Raw genomic sequence first — 21,496 nt, 5'->3', positions numbered from 1 at the left:
CACATTTTTTAAAAACTAGAATTATAGAGGGATCAAAAGTTGGCTTTTTTGGTAAGGAACGAAAGTGGGGACATATTTTTTTGTTAGGAACTCAAAAAAGGCTTTACTCTAAAATTAAAGTTCTCTCAATTTAGGAGATTTGAGGAAGAAAATATTAGAACGGAATCATTTATCTTCTCATTTCACATTAATCACTAAAATCTTAGCTTTATAGCACAAATCAGTGACAGCATATCTCTCTTATGAATCAACAATAGATTACAACTCTCTGGCCTTAATCTTATCAAAACAATAGGAAGTTTGGTAGTTTTTTTTTTTTTTGCAACCAAAAAAAATGACATTGAATGAAAAAGTAATATTTAAAGTATAAATTGAGACATTGAAATGAAAAGGTAATATCTAAAACATAAAGTGAGAAAAAAAAAATTAGTATCAAAAAGAAACTTTGATAGCTAAAAATTGGTTTTAGCCATCATAGAACGACATGTATACCTTGCCATTATGCATAACTTTCCTTTGATTAATTGTTTCCAAAAAGCATCATGTTTTGAGAAAGGATTCCTCCAATTTAGTCTAATAAAAGGCATGAACTAACATCATAGCTATCTATGGACAACAAACCAAACAATTAATGTGAAAAGGTAACCATTTTGATTAGATAAAGTGATTTTGATTAAAAAGTGCATCTTTAAGGTAGACGCTCAAAATAAATTCAAAGCTCTAACCACCACTGTCCGGAATATTAGTCTCATTGTCTCAACTATGCAATAATCCCTTAGCACCAGTGTGCAGCTAAACTGTGCCAAATGGGTCACAACACGTTATCAATAATGCATAAAATCAAGGCAATGTTAACGGGGAAAAGAACAAGCATTAAATACAGGAGTCACCATATCATAGTTGCTATGGTTGGTGATTTAGACCCACATTAAGTGAAACAAATTGAGAATGGTAAATGGAAGAAGAATAGAGCCATTGCTTGCTATGTTTTGATGCACTTGAATTGAATAATGGGTGGGGTTCCCATTCCTTTATTGATTTAATAAATCAATGTCGAGGGGCCAATGTTTTGTACTAGTTGTGGAGCTTCTTTATTTGGTGAACTTAGTGGTGGAGCTTTGAATTACTCAATCACCCTTCTAACAATAAAGAAATGATAAATATTCCTTTTATTCCGTTCAAGTTTTTTATATTATTCATTACTGAAATCAAAGTGATTTGCTTTATTAAAATAGGGTTGGTTGTACTTATTACCCTTTATTATTTTTTGTTACCATAAAGTTAAAGGTTTTAATTTTTCTGCAGTTGTGGCAGAAAGATTTATGGATTTTTTGATTTTTTTTCTTCATTAATTAATTAATAATCATTTTGTTCCTTATCTAAAACTATCTAACAATCTACTCTTCTTTAATCGATTAACTTGAAGATTTAATCGATTAAATTTTTCTCTTAATCGATTAAATATCCCTGTAATTAATTTAATCGATTAAAACTTATATTTAATAGATTAAATATCCCAAATGAGTGTGAAAGCATTGATTGAATGAGACAAACACGATATTGGAGGTTATTTGAATTTTGAATTTTGAATTTAATATAATAGGAGCTAATTGCGATTTATATTTAATAGGAGCTGATTGCGTTTTGTATTTAATAGGAGTTGATTGTGTTTTGTATTTAATAGAAGCTGATTGCGTTTTGTATTTAATAGGAGTTGATTGTGTTTTGTATTTAATAGGAGCTTATTGCGTTTTGTATTTAATAGGAGTTGATTGTGTTTTGTATTTAATAGGAGTTGATTGTGTTTTGTATTTAATAGGAGCTTATTGCATTTTATTAGGAGTTGTCATTTTACGAGTTTGTCAATTAACTTTAAGATTTAAACGATTAAATCTTCAAGTCAACTATTTTTCTTATTTTTGACCATTTAATCGATTAAATCTTCAAGTTAATTGATTAAAGAGGGGCAGATTGATAGATAGTTTTGAATAAGGGACGCAAAATAGTTACTAATTAATTAATGAAGGGTAAAAAAGGGGTCAAAAAGCCAAGATTTATCTGTCACAGATATATATTTATCAGAATCCGTCACGAACTCTTATTTTTATTATTTAAAAAAAAATAAAATCCAACATGAGATCCTAGTAAAAATGTGTCTGTGCTAAATAAAGTTTTTTTGCCATAAAGGCAAAAATACTTTTGCCAACGTTAAATTTAGATTCAACTTTTGCAAAATGCAGAACATGATCTTATTCTTTTTCGCTGGACAAGTTTATTTTTCTCTTTCGTTAACTCAAAAATAATGAAGGATGGAAGAAAATGTGAGATTGAATAGAGAAAAAAAAATTGATAGTATGAAATTTATGTTTAATGCGACCAAAATGAAAATTGATAATAAGATATGATTGTTACATTATTAAAATAAGACTGGTCAGATTATTGTTTTTTTTTTTTGAATTAATCTAATTTTAATTATTTTTTGAGATAAATTGGCTCCTCTCAATATCCATACGAACTTTGACTCTTTTAATTGATTACGAGCTTTATCTCCTTTCTTTTTGGTTTTTTTCACCCTTGTTATCAACTCATTCCCTTGTTATCAACTCAACAAATAGTTATTCTAAATTTCTAACTTTAACCCGGTGAGATTATTGTTCCTTTCAATTCATAGTAAAAGTAGGATCACAGACATGGTTGTCCCAACAGAATCATTACATTTGAACTCGATTGTGCATCTCGTCAAAAGCCATGCATGTTACTCTGTACCTTTCAGATTTTGTTTACTATCGTGACTTGATCACTTTTTGCATTGAAGGGACGAGAACGCAATAAGGCACACACACCCATTAGGCCATTATCAATGTTAAGGTAAATGATTAATTTCTTAGTTTTTCTTCCAAATTAGTTTTGATTAGACCCCCTCTTAATTTTTTTATTATTTAATTAATTTATTGATTATTCGATTAATTTAGTTTGAGCTGGTTATGATTATAAAGACAAAAAAATTTTCTACCAAATTTGTTGAAACTGAAAAACCTCGTACTAATTGATCCACGTATTTGATGGTAGATTTTTTTTTTCTTTCTATTTTGCTATATTTAAAAAATTTTGATGCAAAAACTTAAGAACCAATATATAGGAATGCTAACGGGATGAATTATTCAAAATTCCCTCCATTATATTGATGTCACCATCTCTACTTAACTTTGACTTTAAAATTAATTAAAAAAATGGCATAATTGAGAAAACGAGAGAGAGAGATGAATGTTGGTACTTGTTGTAATGTCCTCTATCAAGTATGGAATGAAGTTCGAAGTTTTAGTTGATGCGTGTGTGGTCCTAAATTGAATACTAAGTGAGCAGACAAGAGCCATTTACAATTGGTCGTGTCCTTTTCAACAAGGCCAAGTGCATAATGTTATCTTTTGTATTCTATTTAAAGTTCTGCATTATGACCTAAAATATAAATCTATTAACTAATTTACCCTTATGGATAATGCAAGCGTGATTATTATTTGATTTGCAATTATTGCAGGGGCCAATGCCCCCCACCAAGCCAAAACATTGCTCCTTCTTGGGAAATTGGATCACTTTTGTCTAGCAAAAAAAAAAAAAAGAGATCACTTTTCACTTTTTTTTTACTTATCTACAACGTGATCTCCAACTAATTTGACCCTTTTAAGATATAAAAAAGAAAAGAAAATAACATTTAAATATATGTATAGGATTCAGTGTTATCAACTCGGATCATCGATTCGGTCGGGATAATGGGTTATCTATTCAACCACATGAATTAAATATATATAATAAAATATAAATATAGAATTAGAAACATTTTAGCTAATAATTAAAGTTGATTTAATGGTAAGTGCTATAGTTATAATACCTACAAATTTCATTAATAGTATTTTTAAGGTATACTGTCCTAAATTTACAAAATTGATTTTTTTTAAATCGGTGTAGATTGAACCCAGTTCAAGAAAAATTCACCGATTTCATACTGAATTAAATATATAACCGATTCAATACCTAAATTAGATCAATAGAAGATCCAATTTACAGGTCAACCGGTCGGATTTTTATAACACTGATAGCAGCAACATTTAATTGCTTTTTGTAAGTTCTTTTAAGAAGTTTTTTATTTTATTTTAAAACAAGCTATTTTTAATATGAATTGAATTATGTTTGATCAAACAGGCTTGTCCTTCTTTCTTAATTTATGTTTGAAATGTAATATTTTTAAGTGGCAATGTTTAATCACCAATTAATGAACTGCATTTAAGTAAGATACATTGTATGTATATCTGGATTAGTTTGACAAAAATGTTTTAAAAATAATAATTGTTTTCATAAAAATGATAATTATTTTCATAAAAATGAAACAATCTTAAACATTTTAGTAACCGATTAATCAAAGTTTTTTTTTTAGCTATAGAGAAAAGATAAACAAATTTAATTAATCTTTTTTTGGGTTTCATTATACTCCTAAATCTTAATTAAATTTGTTAATTCCGTTATCCAAAAGTTGTTGGTTTGAATTTTATGAATCCCAATTTCTGATGATAATGGAGAGGCATAAATCCAAAATCGAATTAGACACCAATTGATCTTTATTTTTTATTTTTTTTTGTTAATTCCGTTATCTTCTTTGTTCAAAATTGGACCCAAAATATTCTTTTTTATTATTCATGTTTCCAATATTAATAATAGTTTTTAATATTATTCTAGAGTGGAACAGTGACCAAAGTGCCACTGTTCCACAACTTATTTCCCTAAATGCCACGTCAACAGTGCAATTTTCCAATATGCCACGCGGACAAGTTCGCTACAGTGCCCAGCGAACTTGGTAGCCAATGATTTCGTTACACATGACACATTTTGGCAAGAAAAGTTGACTGCCACGTGTCCAAGTTCACTACGATTGGTAGCGAACTTGGTAGCCAATAATTTCATGACATGTGGCACACTTTTGCAGGAAAAGCTGACTGGACGAAGTTCGCTACAAGGGGTAGTGAACTTGGTGTGCTAGGTTGCACAATCTCATTGCCCGATCAAAATTAATGTTCCAATCACAATAAAAAAACAAAAAATGACAATAAATTGTAATTAATGTATTAATCACAATTAATGTATCAATCACCAATCACAATTAATATATCAATCACCATTCACAATTAATTTTGATCACAATTAATGTACCAATCACAATTAATGTATCAATCGCAATTAATTTTGATCGGTACATTAATTGTTTGTGATATCATTGTTACAAATTCGTACGATGTTTGTGAGAGATAAAATATGTCAAATGATGTATCATTGGGTAGATCTTAGAAAGTTATATGAATTAAAATAAAAAAATATCTGATTTGGATATCCGAATCAAAAGTTATGGCCCTCCGAAGTGATTGGTACATTAATTGTGATTGGTACAATCAAAAGTTAATCCTATTTGTACGCTAATTGTGATTGAGACATTAATTGTGATTGCTAATTGACACATTAATTTTGATTGGCACATTAATTAAACTGTCGTTTTCCTTCATTTTCTGTGTTTTATTGTGATCGATACATTAATTCTGATTGTGCCACGTTGCACCTAGTTCGCTTAGACTTTCAGCGAACTTGGTGCATGTTAGACACGTGGCACACCTACTTCGCTGCATGTGGCAGCGAACTTCTCCAATGTGTCAGCGAACTTCTCAAATGTGTCAGCATTTGTTGCAATATAGTTCGCTACTGAGAGTAGCGAATTTGTTGTCCACCAGAAACGTGCCACGTCAGCAAATCAAGTTCGCTGGGCACTGTAGCAAACTTGCCCACGTGACATATTGAGAAATAACACTATTCACATGATATTTAGATAAAAAAAATCAGTGAACATTGACATTTTCATAAGTGTCGCTATTCTAGATTCGAGGGTAGGTATAGCATCGATTTTGCATTTCTGAACTTGCCGTCTAAGTGAAAGTTGTTGCCATCATTAAAGGCAGCAGAGGAAGGAAATGGCATTGCAGATATATGGATCAGATATTATTGCCAGTATTTATTGTTTGTTGCAATCACGAATGACTTCAAACTAAATTTGAGTTATTTTTATCAAAAAAATTATATTTATATTTTTTTTACAATCTCTTATAAATTACCGTATATATTAAGAATAATATATTTCAACACACAATATACTACACCTAATATATAGTTTAATTTGTAAGAATTTATAAAAAAAAAAATTTGTAAATATAATTTTCTCTAATTTTATTATTTACGGGTCATTGAATTTTATTGAATTTGACTAAAAGAATAATTAAGTTCATCGGTTAAACTAATAAATGGTTGGATCAATTAATTTATAATTGGGTACTTATCTATGTATTATCTATACTTATTATATATAAAATTCTCTAATTTGGTGTCTAATTTTTTTTTCTAAAATTATATTTATTATATATTTATAATATAAAATTTAAAAGGATGAAATTGTAAATACATTGATAAATTTAAAGATGAACATCAAAAAGACATATTTAAAAAATTTGGAACTCACTAAATACAGTTATTTTGGAATAATATCAACCTATGTAAATATCTCTAAATGTTTTTCAACCTTGTATTGCGTAATTTTCAGAAGAGTTGAATTAAAAAAAACAAAATCTTTTCTTCACAAATTAAGTAACATTTTTTAATATATTACATGAATTAAATTTAACTCAATAAAATATGGATTATATTACTCTTATATTGTACGAGAGTAATGTAACTTTCTTTAGACCCATTGATTTTTGTGCCTTTTTTATTTGATTTTTTTAATAAATAATGGGGACTGATGCATTTACAGTTGACCCATGGCACATGACTCAACTATTGACTCAAGAAGCTCAGAGTCAACCAGGGTTGTGATCCAATAAGTATGACCCAATTGCTGAAAGAAGCAGTGATTTAAAATATAATAAATTATTTACAAAAAAATTAAATAAAATATAATAAATTACGATTAAATCTAAGTCCCAATAAAACAGCAAATATGATTTTGATTTATTTGGCAAGAAAAGAAAAGCAACAAATTTGGCGTGATTTGATATATAAGATTTGAGACGTATTTTGAATGATTTAATTGAAATTATTTATTTATTTTTAGAAGCTAATTACTGATTTTAGGTAGTTTTCTTATTTTTAGGATTTTAGATTTTGAATTTTGAATTGATTTGTAATTAGCCTATAAAAGGATGCTTATGACCCTTATTGTAGGAAATCAGTGATTTAAAATATAATAAATTACGATTAAATCTAAGTCCCAATAAAACAGCAAATATAATTTTGATTTATTTGGCAAGAAAAGGAAAGCAATAAATTTGGCGTGATTTGATATATAAGATTTGGGACGTATTTTGAATGATTTAATTGAAATTATTTATTTATTTTTAGAAGCTAATTACTGTTATATTTATTTTAGGTAGTTTTCTTATTTTTAGGATTTTAGATTTTGAATTTTGAATTGATTTGTAATTAGCCTACAAAAGGATGCTTATGACCCTTATTGTAGGAAAGCAGTGATTTAAAATATAATAAATTACGATTAAATCTAAGTCCCAATAAAACAACAAATATGATTTTGATTTATTTGGCAAGAAAAGGAAAGCAACAAATTTGGCGTGATTTGATATATAAGATTTGGGGACATATTTTGAATGATTTAATTGAAATTATTTATTTATTTTTAGAAGCTAATTACTGTTATATTTATTTTAGGAAGTTTTCTTATTTTTAGGATTTTAAATTTTGAATTTTGAATTGATTTGTAATTAGCTCATAAAAGGATGCTTATGACCCTTATTGTATGAGTTGAATTTTGTTATTTTGATAATTATAACTGAGAACCAAAGAGTTACTTTTTTTTTTGTAAAATTCTAACTTTCTGTTTAACCATCTTTTCTATGCGTTTTCGACATCAAGGACCATCATATAATTATATCTACAACATATTTCATATTACACAAGAATAATATAATCCATAAAATATACACAATTACATAAGTAGTTGAATAAAATTTCAAATATCGTTTAACAAAATTCAAATTAAATAAAAACAAGTTTGTGGTTAACAGGCAAGAATTTTTTGAAAGTACTTTAAAAAATTTCTCCATAAAAGAGGTAGGCCTAGTTTTGTAATTTGACAAACATCCAACCCATTTTAATTACTGAACAAAAACTATCAGCATCATTTGCTCCCATTCATGCACTCATTTTTTTTATATATATAATATTTATAATTTGTTTTATTTTATTATATTATATTTCTGGTAGAGCCATTTTGTAATAAATATATATTCGTGGCTTAAAATAATGTTGTTTGAGGTATGAGATCCAGACAATTTTCTGAATGTTGCAGTACTGAGTTGCCACCTCTCACTTGACCCGAAAGATTTGAATTTCTTGACAGAGAAACACCATCACCAACTGCCACGACAAATACTACTAATTCAAATTCAAATTCATCTTATTTGTCTTGAGGTGCGTAGAAACGAATAATAAACCATTTTTTTTTTTTTTTTTTGATTTCACAACAGAAAAACAGAACACTGCAACAACAACAATAACAGGATTTTTCACAAATTGTTGTTGTTTTCGTTATCCCTTGTCTCTCTCCCTCTTTTCTCTGAGTCAAATGAGATTTGTTTCTCTCGTAAACACATCACATAACAACACAACACAACACCCTTACCGAAACATTCTTCCTTTTCTTTTTCACTCTTCAAACCTCGTAACTCACGCTTTCAGTAATGGAAACTTGTGATACACCTCTTCGATTTGTGAAATGAAATTGATTCATTGAACGTGGGAAACGAATTTTCAAACCCATCCTTCAAGCTATCACCGCTTCCAAAACTCTGTTTATTTATTTATTTAACATTATATTTTTATCTGCTGTACCAGTTTTTTTTTTGGTGGGGTTAACCAGTGTTTCCGACCTCAAATCTCAAAAGGGTGTCTTCAATTTCGCGGCTTTTGGAAATGCAGTGGTGGAACTCGAAGTGGGGGTGGTGAATTCTGAATTGGGCACGTGAATTTGAGGGAAAAGTTCTGAGATTTCTGTGTTTTTTTTTTTTTTTTGACATTGTTGGGGTGGAGGAACCAACAATATGATGCTATCAGCTTCGCCATGTTCGTTGGTGAGGAGCTCGCTGGAGGAGATGCTTGATTCGCTTCGCATGAGGGATGAAGAAGAAGAGAAGAAAAAGGACTTGCCGCCGGCATTGCCAGTTCGGCCGGCATCCCGGGCCCGGCTTCCTCCGGCGAGGCGGTCGTTGCCGAATAACTTCAAGGTTGGCGGCGGCGACCGCGTCTCGGTGGAGAGTGGATTTGATGCCAAGGAAGAGAATAAGAGGAAGGAAAATGTTGAGGGACTCACGAGAACAAGAAGTAGTTTTGGGATCAAGAGGATGAGGAAGGATTTGGAATCCCCTTACATGGCCACATCAGAAGAGAACTTGCCTCTTTCAGCATCTACAGCTTCTGTAGCTTCCTCAGAAATGATGTGGGAATTGGAGGGTGACAGCATTTCTTATTTCATCAGAAAGGTAACTTGGAACTTGAGAAATTAAAGGTTATGAGTTATGACTTATGACATTTTAGTTATATGATGTTGCATTAACTCTGATGATGGATGAAGTTTTAACAGTGGTTCTTAGTTTTTGGTTAACTGCTTCTTGTTCGCAGGATCCTTTCTATTGGTTGGTTAGTTTAGAAGGCTATTTGATTAAATATATCAAATTTTCTTTTAGAATTTATCTTAGAAGCTATTATTTTTGTTTGTGGAGTTATGTATGAGCATCATGCTTGTTCTTTTGTCTATTCATAATTGGGATAGACTGAGACATTGTTCATGGCATGTGCTTTTCTGTTAAATTCACTTTCGGTTTTTGGTTGTTTTCCCCAGAAGCTTCGTGTTTGGAGTAGGCAACCAAGAGGGAAGTGGGAACTAGGAAGGATACAATCAACTTCTGGAGAGGAAGCATCTGTTTCACTCTCAAATGGAAATGTAAGTTTCTTTGCTTTTTGTGTTTTTGAAAGATAGTGTGTAGTCTTGAGTATGCAAGGTGACAGGTTATTCATGCTGTTGAATTTTTCTTTCAGGTTATGAAGGTGGCCAGATCAGAGCTCCTACCAGCTAATCCTGATGTTTTGGAGGGTGTGGATGATCTAATTAAGCTCAGTTATTTGAATGAGCCATCGGTTCTTCACAATCTGAAGTTTAGATATTCTCAGGAGATGATTTATGTATGTATGCCTGCTCTGGCTTTTTCTTTTACTTAGGTGATTATCTATATGCTCTGATATAATGCTTGTGCTTTCCTTGTGTAGAGTAAAGCAGGGCCCATTTTAATTGCACTCAATCCGTTCAAAGATCTCCAGATTTATGGAAATGATTATGTCTCAGCTTATAGGCAGAGATTTATTGATAGTCCTCATGTTTATGCTATGGCAGATGCGGCTTATAACAAGATGATAAGAGGTGAATGAAGTTCTCCCTTTCTCTCTCCTCCTTGAAAATATTTATGCTGTACTTGAATGACATGTTTAAAAAGGCTTCCTGTTTGCTTTTGTGTATTGCAGATGAAGAAAATCAGTCCATTATTATAAGGTCAGCACCTTAGTCCATTCAAGGCTCTATTTTGTGCATGACACGTAATATATGTTCTTGAATTCAATAGTATTGAATTGTCATAGTAGTAATAAGATATAATCTCAAGGGTACTTGTTAATAATCAATGTTAGAATTTTGTTTGCAGTGGTGAGAGTGGATCTGGGAAGACAGAGACAGCAAAAATTGCTATGCAATACTTAGCTGCTCTTGGTGGTGGAAGTTGTGGGATAGAAAATGAAGTTCTTCAGACAAATTGTATACTGGAAGCTTTTGGGAATGCAAAAACATCTACGAATCATAGCTCTAGCAGATTTGTGAGTTTAGTTTTCTTTTTTACTTCCTTTAGTATAATGGAGCTTGCTCCTGCTTTTGTTTTATTAAGATTTCTATAGCTTGAAAGGTTTTCTATCAAGTGTGTCCATAATATTTTGAAATTTTAATCTTCCTTTTATTTGTTGAACTCTATGCTGCACTTTTGAATAATATTTAAAGGCTGACCAGCTTAATTCATATACATTTTTGATTTGGTACAGGGAAAGTTGATTGAAATTCATTTCAGCGCCTTGGGCAAAATATGTGGTGCTAAAATTCAATCCTGTAAGCTTGTTCAAGCTATATATGTTACTGCAAATGTTTTTGTTTGTGATATCCATTTCTATTGCAATTACTGAGTTGACTTATTTTTATGGCTTTGTGGATGTCATATGCCAACCCATATGCTAACTCGAACAGTTCTATTGGAAAAGGTAATTTGTGATGCTCTATTTGAACTAAGTGTGGATCTGTAATGCTTGTCTTTTGTCACTTCTGAACTAATCATGTCTACTTTGAGCAGTCAAGAGTTGCTCAACTGGCCAGTGGTGAGAGGTCGTATCACATATTTTATCAACTTTGTGCTGGATCTTCATCTGATCTTAAAGGTGTGTTTTCAAAGAAATCTATCACCTTGTTTGTACACTTACATACTTTTAGTCACCATATCATTTTCATATGACATATCTGTTTCTATGTTTGGGTTATTCACAATGTTTTGAAATGGCAATGATCATGCTGTTAACTTCAATAGCAAAGTAGCCCATTCTTTTTGTTCATTCTGAAAGAATTCAAGTTTTTTGATGCTCAAAAAGTTCTCAAATTGTGGTATCTGGATTTTTTTGGGCTTTTACTTACCCTTATGTTACACCATCGTGACAATTGGCACGTCTATATGATAAATATGACCTGTCATTATTCTGTTTAGATACAACAGAATCCAAATAAAATCAAATCACTCTCCATTGAACCCCAACTAGCGAAGGTAGTGGTGAGGACAATCCTTGTACGCATTCTTACCCTTGTACATTTGCAGAGAGGTTGTTTCTTAGATACAACAGAATTATTCTCTAAAAAATATTAACTGTTGAAAATGAGTCACAGTTCAATCTTTTGACTAATATATCACTGTTTTGGGACAACTAAATTGCTCAATTACCATCCCTGAGACCATCTATTTTAATTTTTGGAGTTTTGGAGTTTGATCCTCCCAGTATGATCAGTAAACCTCCTCTGCCTTTTTAATTTTGTATACTCAATTTAAATGGACATTTAATTTTAATACAAGTTAATCAGCATCAATTTCAGCATGTAAAGTTATTTTATTTTTGCAGTGTGGTTTCTTGATCACAATTGAATTTGTAAATATTTTGACTCATACAGAATCATTTTCTTTTCCTCTGCAGAGAGACTGAACCTTAGAACAACCAGTGAATATAAATATCTAAATCAGAGCGGCTGCCTGACAATTGATGGGGTTGACGATGCTAAAAATTTTCAACAGCTGACGGTATCTTACTTGACCGTGTTTGGTTTAAGATAAACTCTTTAACTTTGATTATGGCCTCCTAAGATCTCATTTGGCATCTGCATTTTCCTCAGAAAGCATTGGATACTGTTCGAATTTGCAAAGAGGATCAAGAGCTGATCTTTAAGATGCTTGCTGCAATACTATGGCTGGGAAATATATCATTCCAAGTCACTGACTGTGAAAATCACATTGAGGTTGTAGATGATGAAGGTAAGATTCATATCTTATGTAGCATGCCTTTTGATGGACTACTTGCACCCCGTGCTGTTTTGTATCTACTAATTCGGTGTCCTTGAATTCTTAAAGCAAACTGGGACTCACTTGGATTCTTTGCAATGCCATATACTGTACAGAACCAAATTATATTTTATTTTGTATTGTGTAGGAATGACTTTGAAGTGGTTCTGTTTGATTGTGACTAAAATATGAACTTAAGAGGGTATATATGAAATTTCAGTTACAATTTAAGAGTAAATTTAATTATCTAATTCTTTTTGCAGCTGTAACCAGTGCTTCGCAGCTGATGGGTTGCAGTTCCCAGGAACTATTGGCAGCATTAACTACCCATAAAATCCAATCTGACAAGGATATTATTGCCAAAAGGTTGACATTGAGGCAGGTGTGTTCCTTACTTAAATATTTCAATTGTTCTATTCTTTTTATGGCTCCTAAATACTCTATACTCAGAACATATATATTTTTTCACATTTCATGTTCAGGCGATTGATACAAGAGATGCAATTGCAAAAGTTATCTATGTATGCTTGTTTGACTGGCTTGTAGAACAAGTTAACAAGTCACTTGAAGTGGGTAAAAAATGTATTGGGAAATCTATAAGTATCCTTGATATATATGGGTTTGAGTCATTCCAGGTGCGCAATTTGTATTAATGAGTTTATTTATGATTAAAAGAATGTTCCATAAGTTCTAATAGCTTCTTGTTTCTCTTTTTTCAGAAAAACAGCTTTGAGCAGTTTTGTATAAATTATGCCAATGAGAGGCTTCAACAACATTTTATTCGGCATCTGTTTAAACTTGAGCAGGAGGTCAGTAACTCTGTTAAGTGTTAAGTGTTAATATTGCAAGGTAATTTGATGCCAATCCTCTTTAACCTTAAAGAAATTGGGTGATACAATTACATGAATTTGTTTCTGTGCATTTTTGTCTTAAAAATGCTGTAGTGTGAATTCCAAGAATTAAGAAATTTGTTTCTTTGCATTTAAAGTTTTAATACTTCTTTTATCCTTTGGGAAAGAGCAGATTTGGTTAAGAATTCAAAAATTATTGCCAAATACTAATGAAAAGAGATCATGTTTTGAACATTGTAATGAATGTAATGCCATAGTTAAGCATGTTGGCTTCTGTAGTTAAATACATTCATGGTGATTAAATGGTGGTATGCTACGTAAAAAATAAAGTTTGATCAAGGACGCGTTCTCAATATGGTATCTTCAATAATACTGTGAGAAAATAATACTGTGAGAAAATAATACTGTGAGAACAGGTACTCTTTTTGCTCATGCATAAGGTTAATATTACATGCTAAGCATGAGTTTTTCAATCGGCTTGATATGCATAACAGCAATATCACAATTTACATTTTTTTGTCAGGATTATGAATCAGATGGCATAGATTGGACTAAAGTAGATTTTGATGACAATCAAGAATGCTTGGATCTATTTGAGAAGGTACTTTATATGGTTTAATTTCTCAAATGTTGAGTTATTCCACTTTCCCTGCAAATAGAGATGTTTGATGGTTGTAGTTTCATTCATTTCCAGACACTGCTTTTCCTTAAACCAGATTATTATTATTATTTTCTTTTTTGAAAAAATTGTGTTCAGGGCCTAATGTTCGCTGTGTTCATATTATTGTCTGATTTGTATGGCCATCAAGTTATCTGTTGTCAAATATGCAGAATCCTCATGGTCTACTCTCTTTGTTGGATGTGGAATCTAATTTTCCCAAGGCTTCTGACTTAACATTTGCCAACAAAATTAAGAATCACCTGAACGCTAATCCTTGTTTCAAAGGGGAAAGTGGCAGAGCTTTCAGTGTTCGTCACTATGCAGGGGAGGTTAGTTTCTGCTCAGTATTTAAGGAGCGCTGGAAATTAATTGCAACAAAATCTACTTCATTTTAATTTTTAAATTTGAATTAATCATTCAGTTTAATTTGTTTAAAATTTGCATTCTTTTCGACAGTATTGCATGTAGAGGACTAGAATATAATGTGTAAACATGCTTGATACTAATATAGATAAGGCAGTAGAAATCACAGTACAAAGATCTGTTTTAATGGTTTGTCTCATGTTATCTGGAATATAATCTTATGCAGAATGTGATTTGCAGAAGGCCTGGTTTCTGAATATGATAATTTAGTTGTTCTAGAACATAATGGTGTTGTCCTCTCTTTCTAGTTCCTAGTTCCTACTTTATTTAAGAAGAGTTAGTTTTCAGTTTCTTTCTTTGCCTGCAATATAATAACATATAACACTAAATGTTGGGTCCTATAAACATTTTGAGACAAATGTCATTCAGATGTTAAGCATGCAATCATGCATCTGGCAAATGATTTATAGCTGGTGCCCTTATTGTTAAGTTGCTATTTCTAATTTTTTGTCTCTGAGCCTTTAGGGTTATACCATATATGTAATGTGCACCATGGAAGTGAATTTTGTTTTTTGTGATTTTACTAACATCTGGACCTTTTTAGGTTTTGTATGATACAAATGGCTTTCTAGAAAAGAACAGAGACGCGCTGTTTTCTGATTCCATTCAACTCCTATCATCATGTAATTGTGAACTGCTGCAGTTGTTCTCCAAAATGTTTAACCAGTCTCCGAAGCTATCAAATTCCCTCCACATTGGCACACTGGACTCACAGAAGCAGGGTGTTGGAACAAAGTTCAAGGTAATCTTGTAGCATTTCTTGATCTGCTTTAGCTTCATTAAGATTTGGAAAGAAATGATTGTCATGGCTTGTTACATAAGATTAGGACATGATGATGGACAAAAAACTCTATTCTGAAAATTACATTATTTAATAACATAGTATTGGAATTTTAGGAGTTTACTGAAAAATAATTGAAATTCCATAAATTGAGGGAAATAAATCTAACTAGTTTCATAATTTTAGGGTCAATTATTCAAGTTGATGCATCAGTTGGAGAGCACCACACCTCACTTTATTCGCTGCATAAAGCCAAATACTAAGCAGCTTCCTGGCATTTATGATGAAGACCTTGTCCTACAACAGCTAAGGTGTTGTGGAATTCTAGAAGTTGTTAGAATTTCAAGGGCTGGATATCCTACTCGAATGACTCATCAAAAGTTTGCTAGAAGGTAGTGGAGAAACCTCTCATGGTTTTTAGATCATCTTGAATGATGGATTGATTTCAGTTCCTTAATGTATCTAGGTATGGGTTTCTGCTTTCTGAGGCCAATGTACCTCAAGATCCATTGAGCATCTCAGTTGCTGTTATGCAAAAATTTAATATCCCTTCTGAAATGTACCAAGTTGGCTACACCAAACTATATCTTCGAGTGGGGCAGGTATATGTCTAAGTTTTCTTTGCAGGGCTGGAATTCCTACTTTCTACTTTCTTTTTGTTTTTTCCCACCTTAATCATATAGTTTGGATTTAACCTGTCCATAGTTCGGCATTGGAGACATATTTCATGCTTTCATTTCTCAAAATTGCATTTTAAAAAGCCTTATGCGTATACTACATATTGAGTTAAAAGTCAAAGATCTGGGTCATAATTGGCTTGGCTTGTCATACCAGTTGATGTGCCATTGAAAGTTTATCAACTATTTGTCCTATTAAATGAGTATTTTGTCTTTGAACCATGGATTTTTTTGCATGGCTGAATATTAAATTATATAGTCTTATTTTAGCTTGAGTTTACATTCGTTCATATTGTGGTTTCTCTGATTGTTATTCTTATGCTCTGGTTGGTTTTGTAGATTGGTGCACTGGAGGACAAGAGAAAACAGGTTTTGCTGGGAATACTTAGGATTCAAAAATGCTTCCGTGGTCATCAAGCTCGCAGTTACTTCAGTGAACTTAAGAATGAAGTGGCAACATTACAATCATGTACTGCCAGTATCAATAGTAGTTTAATTTGGAGCAAAACCATCTACTGCTTGTAGGCATTATGCATATTTTTCTTCATTTTGATGAAGACTTGTCAAGTAAATATTTTCTTGAAAACATAATTGATAAGAAACCTCTGTGCAGTTTGGTTTCTACTTTTAAACTATAATTTGAAGACCTTATCTATGCTCATTCAATCAAGAACGTATGCCTAAACTGATGACTCAAATTATAGAACTCTTGTTACAAGTGATTGTTAATAATTTGGGTTCTAGTTTATTTCTTAATTGCGTATTTGGTTGCATTGCAGTTATTCGTGGAGAAATTACGAGAAGGAAATATGGTGTTATGATGAAGTCTTCTATAACCATTTATTCTAAAAAACTTGAGGAGATCCATGCAATCATACTACTGCAATCTGGTTGGCATAGTTTTATTTTCTGTCGAGTTTACCCTTAGGATGAGTTGAATTTGATTTGCTTATCCGTTTCCTTTACATGCAGTAATTCGTGGCTGGCTGGATCGAAGATATGCTAGTCACATGAATAAGTTAAAGAAATATCCTGAAAATGCAAAACCTAGGCGAAAGTCACTTGTGAAGATGCCAGAATTGAAGGTATTTTACAACGCATTTAACTCCAGTCTTATTTTTTGTGTTATAACTTACATAACTCCATCTATTTGGTTATTTTTTCAGTTGTTGTATTACACTAGAAACTTTTTGCCCTGTTTTTATTTTTTCTCTGACTAAAACTTGTAGCAATTTTGACTTCCGTTCAATACAGTGTCTAAGGACAAGGTGTGTGTTTAAGATTCCCTTGTTTGGTACGACAATTAAAAAAGGCAAACCTCGGTGCACAAGGCTTCTCTACTTTGCAAGGGTAGGGGGGAGGGCCAATTGAATGCAATCTTACCCTTGCATTTTGTTTCCCAAACTCGAAGTCGTGATCTTCTAGTCACAAAGGAGCAATCTTATTATTGCTCCAAGGCTTGCTCGAGCCTTCTTGGAATGACAATTGAAAATTGTTCAAATTAGCAAGAACATATGCTATCCATATTTGGTAGCACATAATTTCTTAGATTTTATGGAATAGAGTAATTGATCAAAGAGAGTAAGCGCATGAGCCATACTCTAAAAACTATGGGAGAGTAATTGATTGGAGATAAAGACAAGAAACTCACTTTTCAAAGACCAATTTGGCTTTATGCCTGGCTGTTCAACCATGAATCGATATAACTTTTGAAGGTTTGATGGAGAGGTATCAGAGGAGACGAAAAGATATGGATGTAGTTTTCATTGATAAAACCTACAATAGGGAGTCATGCGGTGCTGGAGAAGAAGGGAGTTCATATTGCTTATGTTCAAGCCATAAAGGATATGCATGGGTTTTAACTTTTATGAAACGTGATGGGGCCATGAAGGATTTCCCTACAACTATAGGTTTACACCAGAGTTCAACCTTGAGCCCTTATCTTTTTGCCTTGGTTTTGGATTTGGACATTCTTACTCAACTTATACAAGAGCCAGTGCCTCAATGTATGCTTTTTGCTTATGATGTTGTTCTTGTGGGAGATATTGAGTTATGGAGGGGAAGCTTTGTAATCACATGGATTTCGTTTAAGCAAAAGTAAAATGGAATATATGAAAATTTTCTTAGTCACACAGTTTAGGTATCTTGGATCTATCATACAAAACGAGGGAGATGTAAATCATAGGGTTGAAGCTGGGTGGATTCAATTTAGCTGATATATTTAAGCATACAAATAGAAATATACTTTTAAAAGTACAAGTCCCTTTGAGCAAACTAGAAAAAGTTATTATTCAATTGGCACTTATAAAATTTGTCCTAGATTAAAAACAAATTGTGTTGCTTCCAGCTTTTACTAGTCATCTGCCAGATATAAAAAAAGATTTCCGTTGTCTTCATTTTTGTGGTAATTGTACTAAGTACTAACCACTGTAAGCTTCTAGCTTAATGGTACCTAGGACTAGTTTGCATGGAGGTGTGATTGAAAACTTAAATCTGTTTTCTCTTTTATTGCAACTTCTGCATTAGAATTTAATGCACATGTCTTTCTTATTTACCTTTTGAGCGAATTTTCTTCCATGGATGTACAGTATTTTTCTTCATAATTTTTTTAAAGCTCCCATCCACTCACGGTGACGGTTCCCCCCACCTATTTTTTGTTTAGCAGGTTTTGTCCAAAGAGTCAACTCAGAATCTGCCTTCAGCTTTAGCAGAATTCCAAAGGCGGCTTGACAAGGCTAAAGCAATTGTGGAGCAAAAGGAAGAGGAAAATAGTGAATTGAGGGAAAAACTAAAACAATCTGAGAGAAAGAGGGTTGAGTATGAGGCAAAGATGAAATCAATGGAGGAGGCATGGCAAAAACAGGTCGCATCTTTGCAAGTAAGTTTTCGGTTCAGACAAGTCCTCAATTTTTGACATAATCATGAATGTTATTAGGGGTGTGCATGGTTCGGTTTTTCATAACGAATCTAACCGGTTTTAAAAAGTTTAGTTTGGTTCATGATTAAGCTTGGTTCATTTGGTTTTTTTCACACTCCTAAGAGTGGGCATGGTTTGGTTTGGTTTGGTTCTTAGTCCGAACCTGTAAAGAACCTTGGGATACACCACCCCAAAAGCTAGCTCAAAGGGTGGGAGTGCCCAAGACCATATAAACTCCACATTAGTTGCACATACAACCAATGTGAGACTATATATCTCAACACGCCCCCTCACACGAGAGCCCATTGGGCTTGAAGAGTGGACAATGCAACAGGCCCACCCTACCTGTGCTAAGAAATGCCACAAGAGAAAATGGGGGGCGGCGATGCTCTGATACCAACTTAAATGTAAAAGAATACGTTGTGTATTGATCTGTGTCAGGGAGTTACAATATATAGAGACCCTAATGGGCTTAAGTGTAAGGCCCAAACCTAATCCTAATATAGTCAGTATACAGTCAGACTATTTACGGATAAGACAGAATCCAATCATATCTAATCATATCTAATCATATCATATTATCCCAAGGTTCTTTACATGGTATCAGAGCCTCGCCGCCCTCCACTTTCTCTTGTGGCGTTTCTTAGCACAGGTAAGTTGGGCCTGTTGCATTGTCCACTCTTCAAGCCCAATGGGCTCTCGTGTGAGGGGGGGTGTTGAGATATATAGTCCCACATTGGTTGTATTATGTGCAACTAACGTGGAGTTTATAAGGTCTTGGACACTCCCACCCTTTGAGCTAGCTTTTGGGGTGGTGTATCCCAAGGTTCTTTACAGAACCGATTAAAAAATGGTTTGGTTCTTGAACCGGTTTGAAGAAAATGATTTGGTTTTTGAACCAGCTTAGAAAATGTGGTTCTTTTGATGCGGTTTGAATCAATTCACAGTTCAGTTTGGTTCATTTGTTTTTTCTTTGCATGCCCCTAAATGTTACTGTAATGGATGCAGTTGATTGATCTGATCAAACCAATCTTTTAACAAGTTTATTTACCTGTAGTCTACTTGAACAAGTTCGTGCTATTCCCTGCACTCAATAACCAGCAAAAGATTTATCAAAGAAAAAAAAAAAAAACTTTGATCACTTGTGTCAATTTTCTTAAAGAAGAATTAGCAGGAATTGTTATAACAGGCTAGTTTGATATCGAGTTGGATTTAGCTTTGAATTTGTCATTGCTAATAAGAGAAAACTGTTGCTGAGAAATTAATGTGCTTCTTGATTCTCTGATCTACCATGAGCTTGTTGCACTTTTTTACTAGACAAACCCGATGTACAAGGGTTTTAAATCTAAGTTAAAAGTCTAGAGAAGATTTTAATTGCAATTTCAATGCAGGTGAGTCTTGTTGCTGCTAAAAAGAGCCTTGCTTCTGAGGATACAGCTATTCAACCTGTAATGCCTGTAATGCGTGATCTACTGTCGCGTGAACTGGTGTCACCTCGGTACTACGATTCTGAAGATGCTACTTCTATGGGATCTCGAACTCCCGGTGGGAGCACACCTTTAAAGATTTCTGGTAGTCTCTCTGTCTCTTATGCAGGGAGACAGTCTAACGGTGCTTTGACTACAGTCAGCAATCTGATGAAGGAATTTGAGCAGCGAAGACTGAACTTTGATGATGAAGTAAAAGCTCTGAATGAGGTTAAACCAGGGCAGTCTGCGAACGTGAATTACGTTGAAGAAATTCGGAATCTTAAACATAGATTTGAGGGATGGAAGAAACAATACAAGGTTAGATTACGTGAGACAAAAGCAAAGCTTCAAAAATTAGGGAATTCAGAAATGGAAAAAAGTCGGAGGACATGGTGGGGGAAATTAAGAGCATAATAGCATTCAGTTTTCAAGCACACTCTCTTTGCTGAAGTATAGAAATGCTGAAAGATTCAGCAAAAAAGGCTTAATGATTGTTTGTTATAAATTCTGTCCTTTTGAGGAGTTGCTTCTTCTGTATCTTGCTGGGGAAAATATTTTCGGTACTCTTGTCCTACTGAGTACTCCGTACATCATTTATTAAATATGACAAAAAGTAATACTTTTACTCTACCCTCACCTTTATAGTTATTTCCACCTATATCCTTTATTTTTCCTTTTTTGGCAAAGATGTATGTACTCCCGAATCAGCTCCTTGCTGGGACAGTTGATAAAATTGTTACCATTGTACTAGTTGGTGAAGGGAAACATTGTTACATGATGGAAGTGTTATAGGCTGTGCATAGTTGTAGTAGGCTCGCTTAATTGTATTGATTACTCTAGTTTGCTTGTGTATATTCTTTTTACTTCTTTTTTTCTTTTTTTGTGAAATAAAAGTAATTCCTCGTGTATATTCTGTTGTTGCTGATGTGATCTAAATCTAAGCCTAGAAGACATTTATTATAGTTAAGTGCGATCTTTTTTTTTTAAGCTAG

The 21,496-nt window shown here is 32.8% G+C and overlaps 1 protein-coding gene across 2 annotated transcripts; it reads left to right on the top strand.

Annotated features, from left to right (window-relative positions):
• Window positions 1–8,503: 8,503 nt before the first annotated feature.
• LOC133310298 (myosin-2-like) lies at window positions 8,504–21,386 on the top strand. Of its 2 annotated transcripts, XM_061511206.1 has the most exons (26): window positions 8,504–9,578; window positions 9,938–10,039; window positions 10,135–10,278; window positions 10,363–10,513; window positions 10,615–10,642; window positions 10,791–10,959; window positions 11,179–11,242; window positions 11,378–11,391; window positions 11,481–11,565; window positions 12,364–12,467; window positions 12,560–12,698; window positions 12,989–13,107; window positions 13,208–13,360; window positions 13,445–13,534; window positions 14,100–14,177; window positions 14,408–14,566; window positions 15,205–15,402; window positions 15,628–15,833; window positions 15,908–16,043; window positions 16,458–16,587; window positions 16,898–17,008; window positions 17,091–17,203; window positions 18,781–18,996; window positions 20,427–20,486; window positions 20,541–20,580; window positions 20,632–21,386. In XM_061511206.1, exons 1-26 carry the CDS (start codon window positions 9,141–9,143, stop codon window positions 20,916–20,918), a joined length of 3,534 nt encoding a protein of 1,177 aa, XP_061367190.1. In that variant the 5' UTR covers window positions 8,504–9,140; the 3' UTR covers window positions 20,919–21,386. The 2 variants fall into 2 exon arrangements, with proteins under 2 accessions (XP_061367190.1, XP_061367188.1); XM_061511204.1 differs by having other exon boundaries at window positions 20,427–21,386.
• The last annotated feature ends 110 nt before the right edge of the window (window positions 21,387–21,496 follow it).

This window comes from Gastrolobium bilobum, unplaced genomic scaffold (assembly GCF_033153095.1).
Source record: "Gastrolobium bilobum isolate Gb01-03AN ecotype WA unplaced genomic scaffold, APGP_CSIRO_Gbil_v1 utg1505, whole genome shotgun sequence".
Lineage (NCBI taxonomy): Eukaryota > Viridiplantae > Streptophyta > Magnoliopsida > Fabales > Fabaceae > Gastrolobium > Gastrolobium bilobum.
Note: the sequence above shows the minus strand (reverse complement) of the source record. Positions and strands in the feature narration are given on the sequence as shown.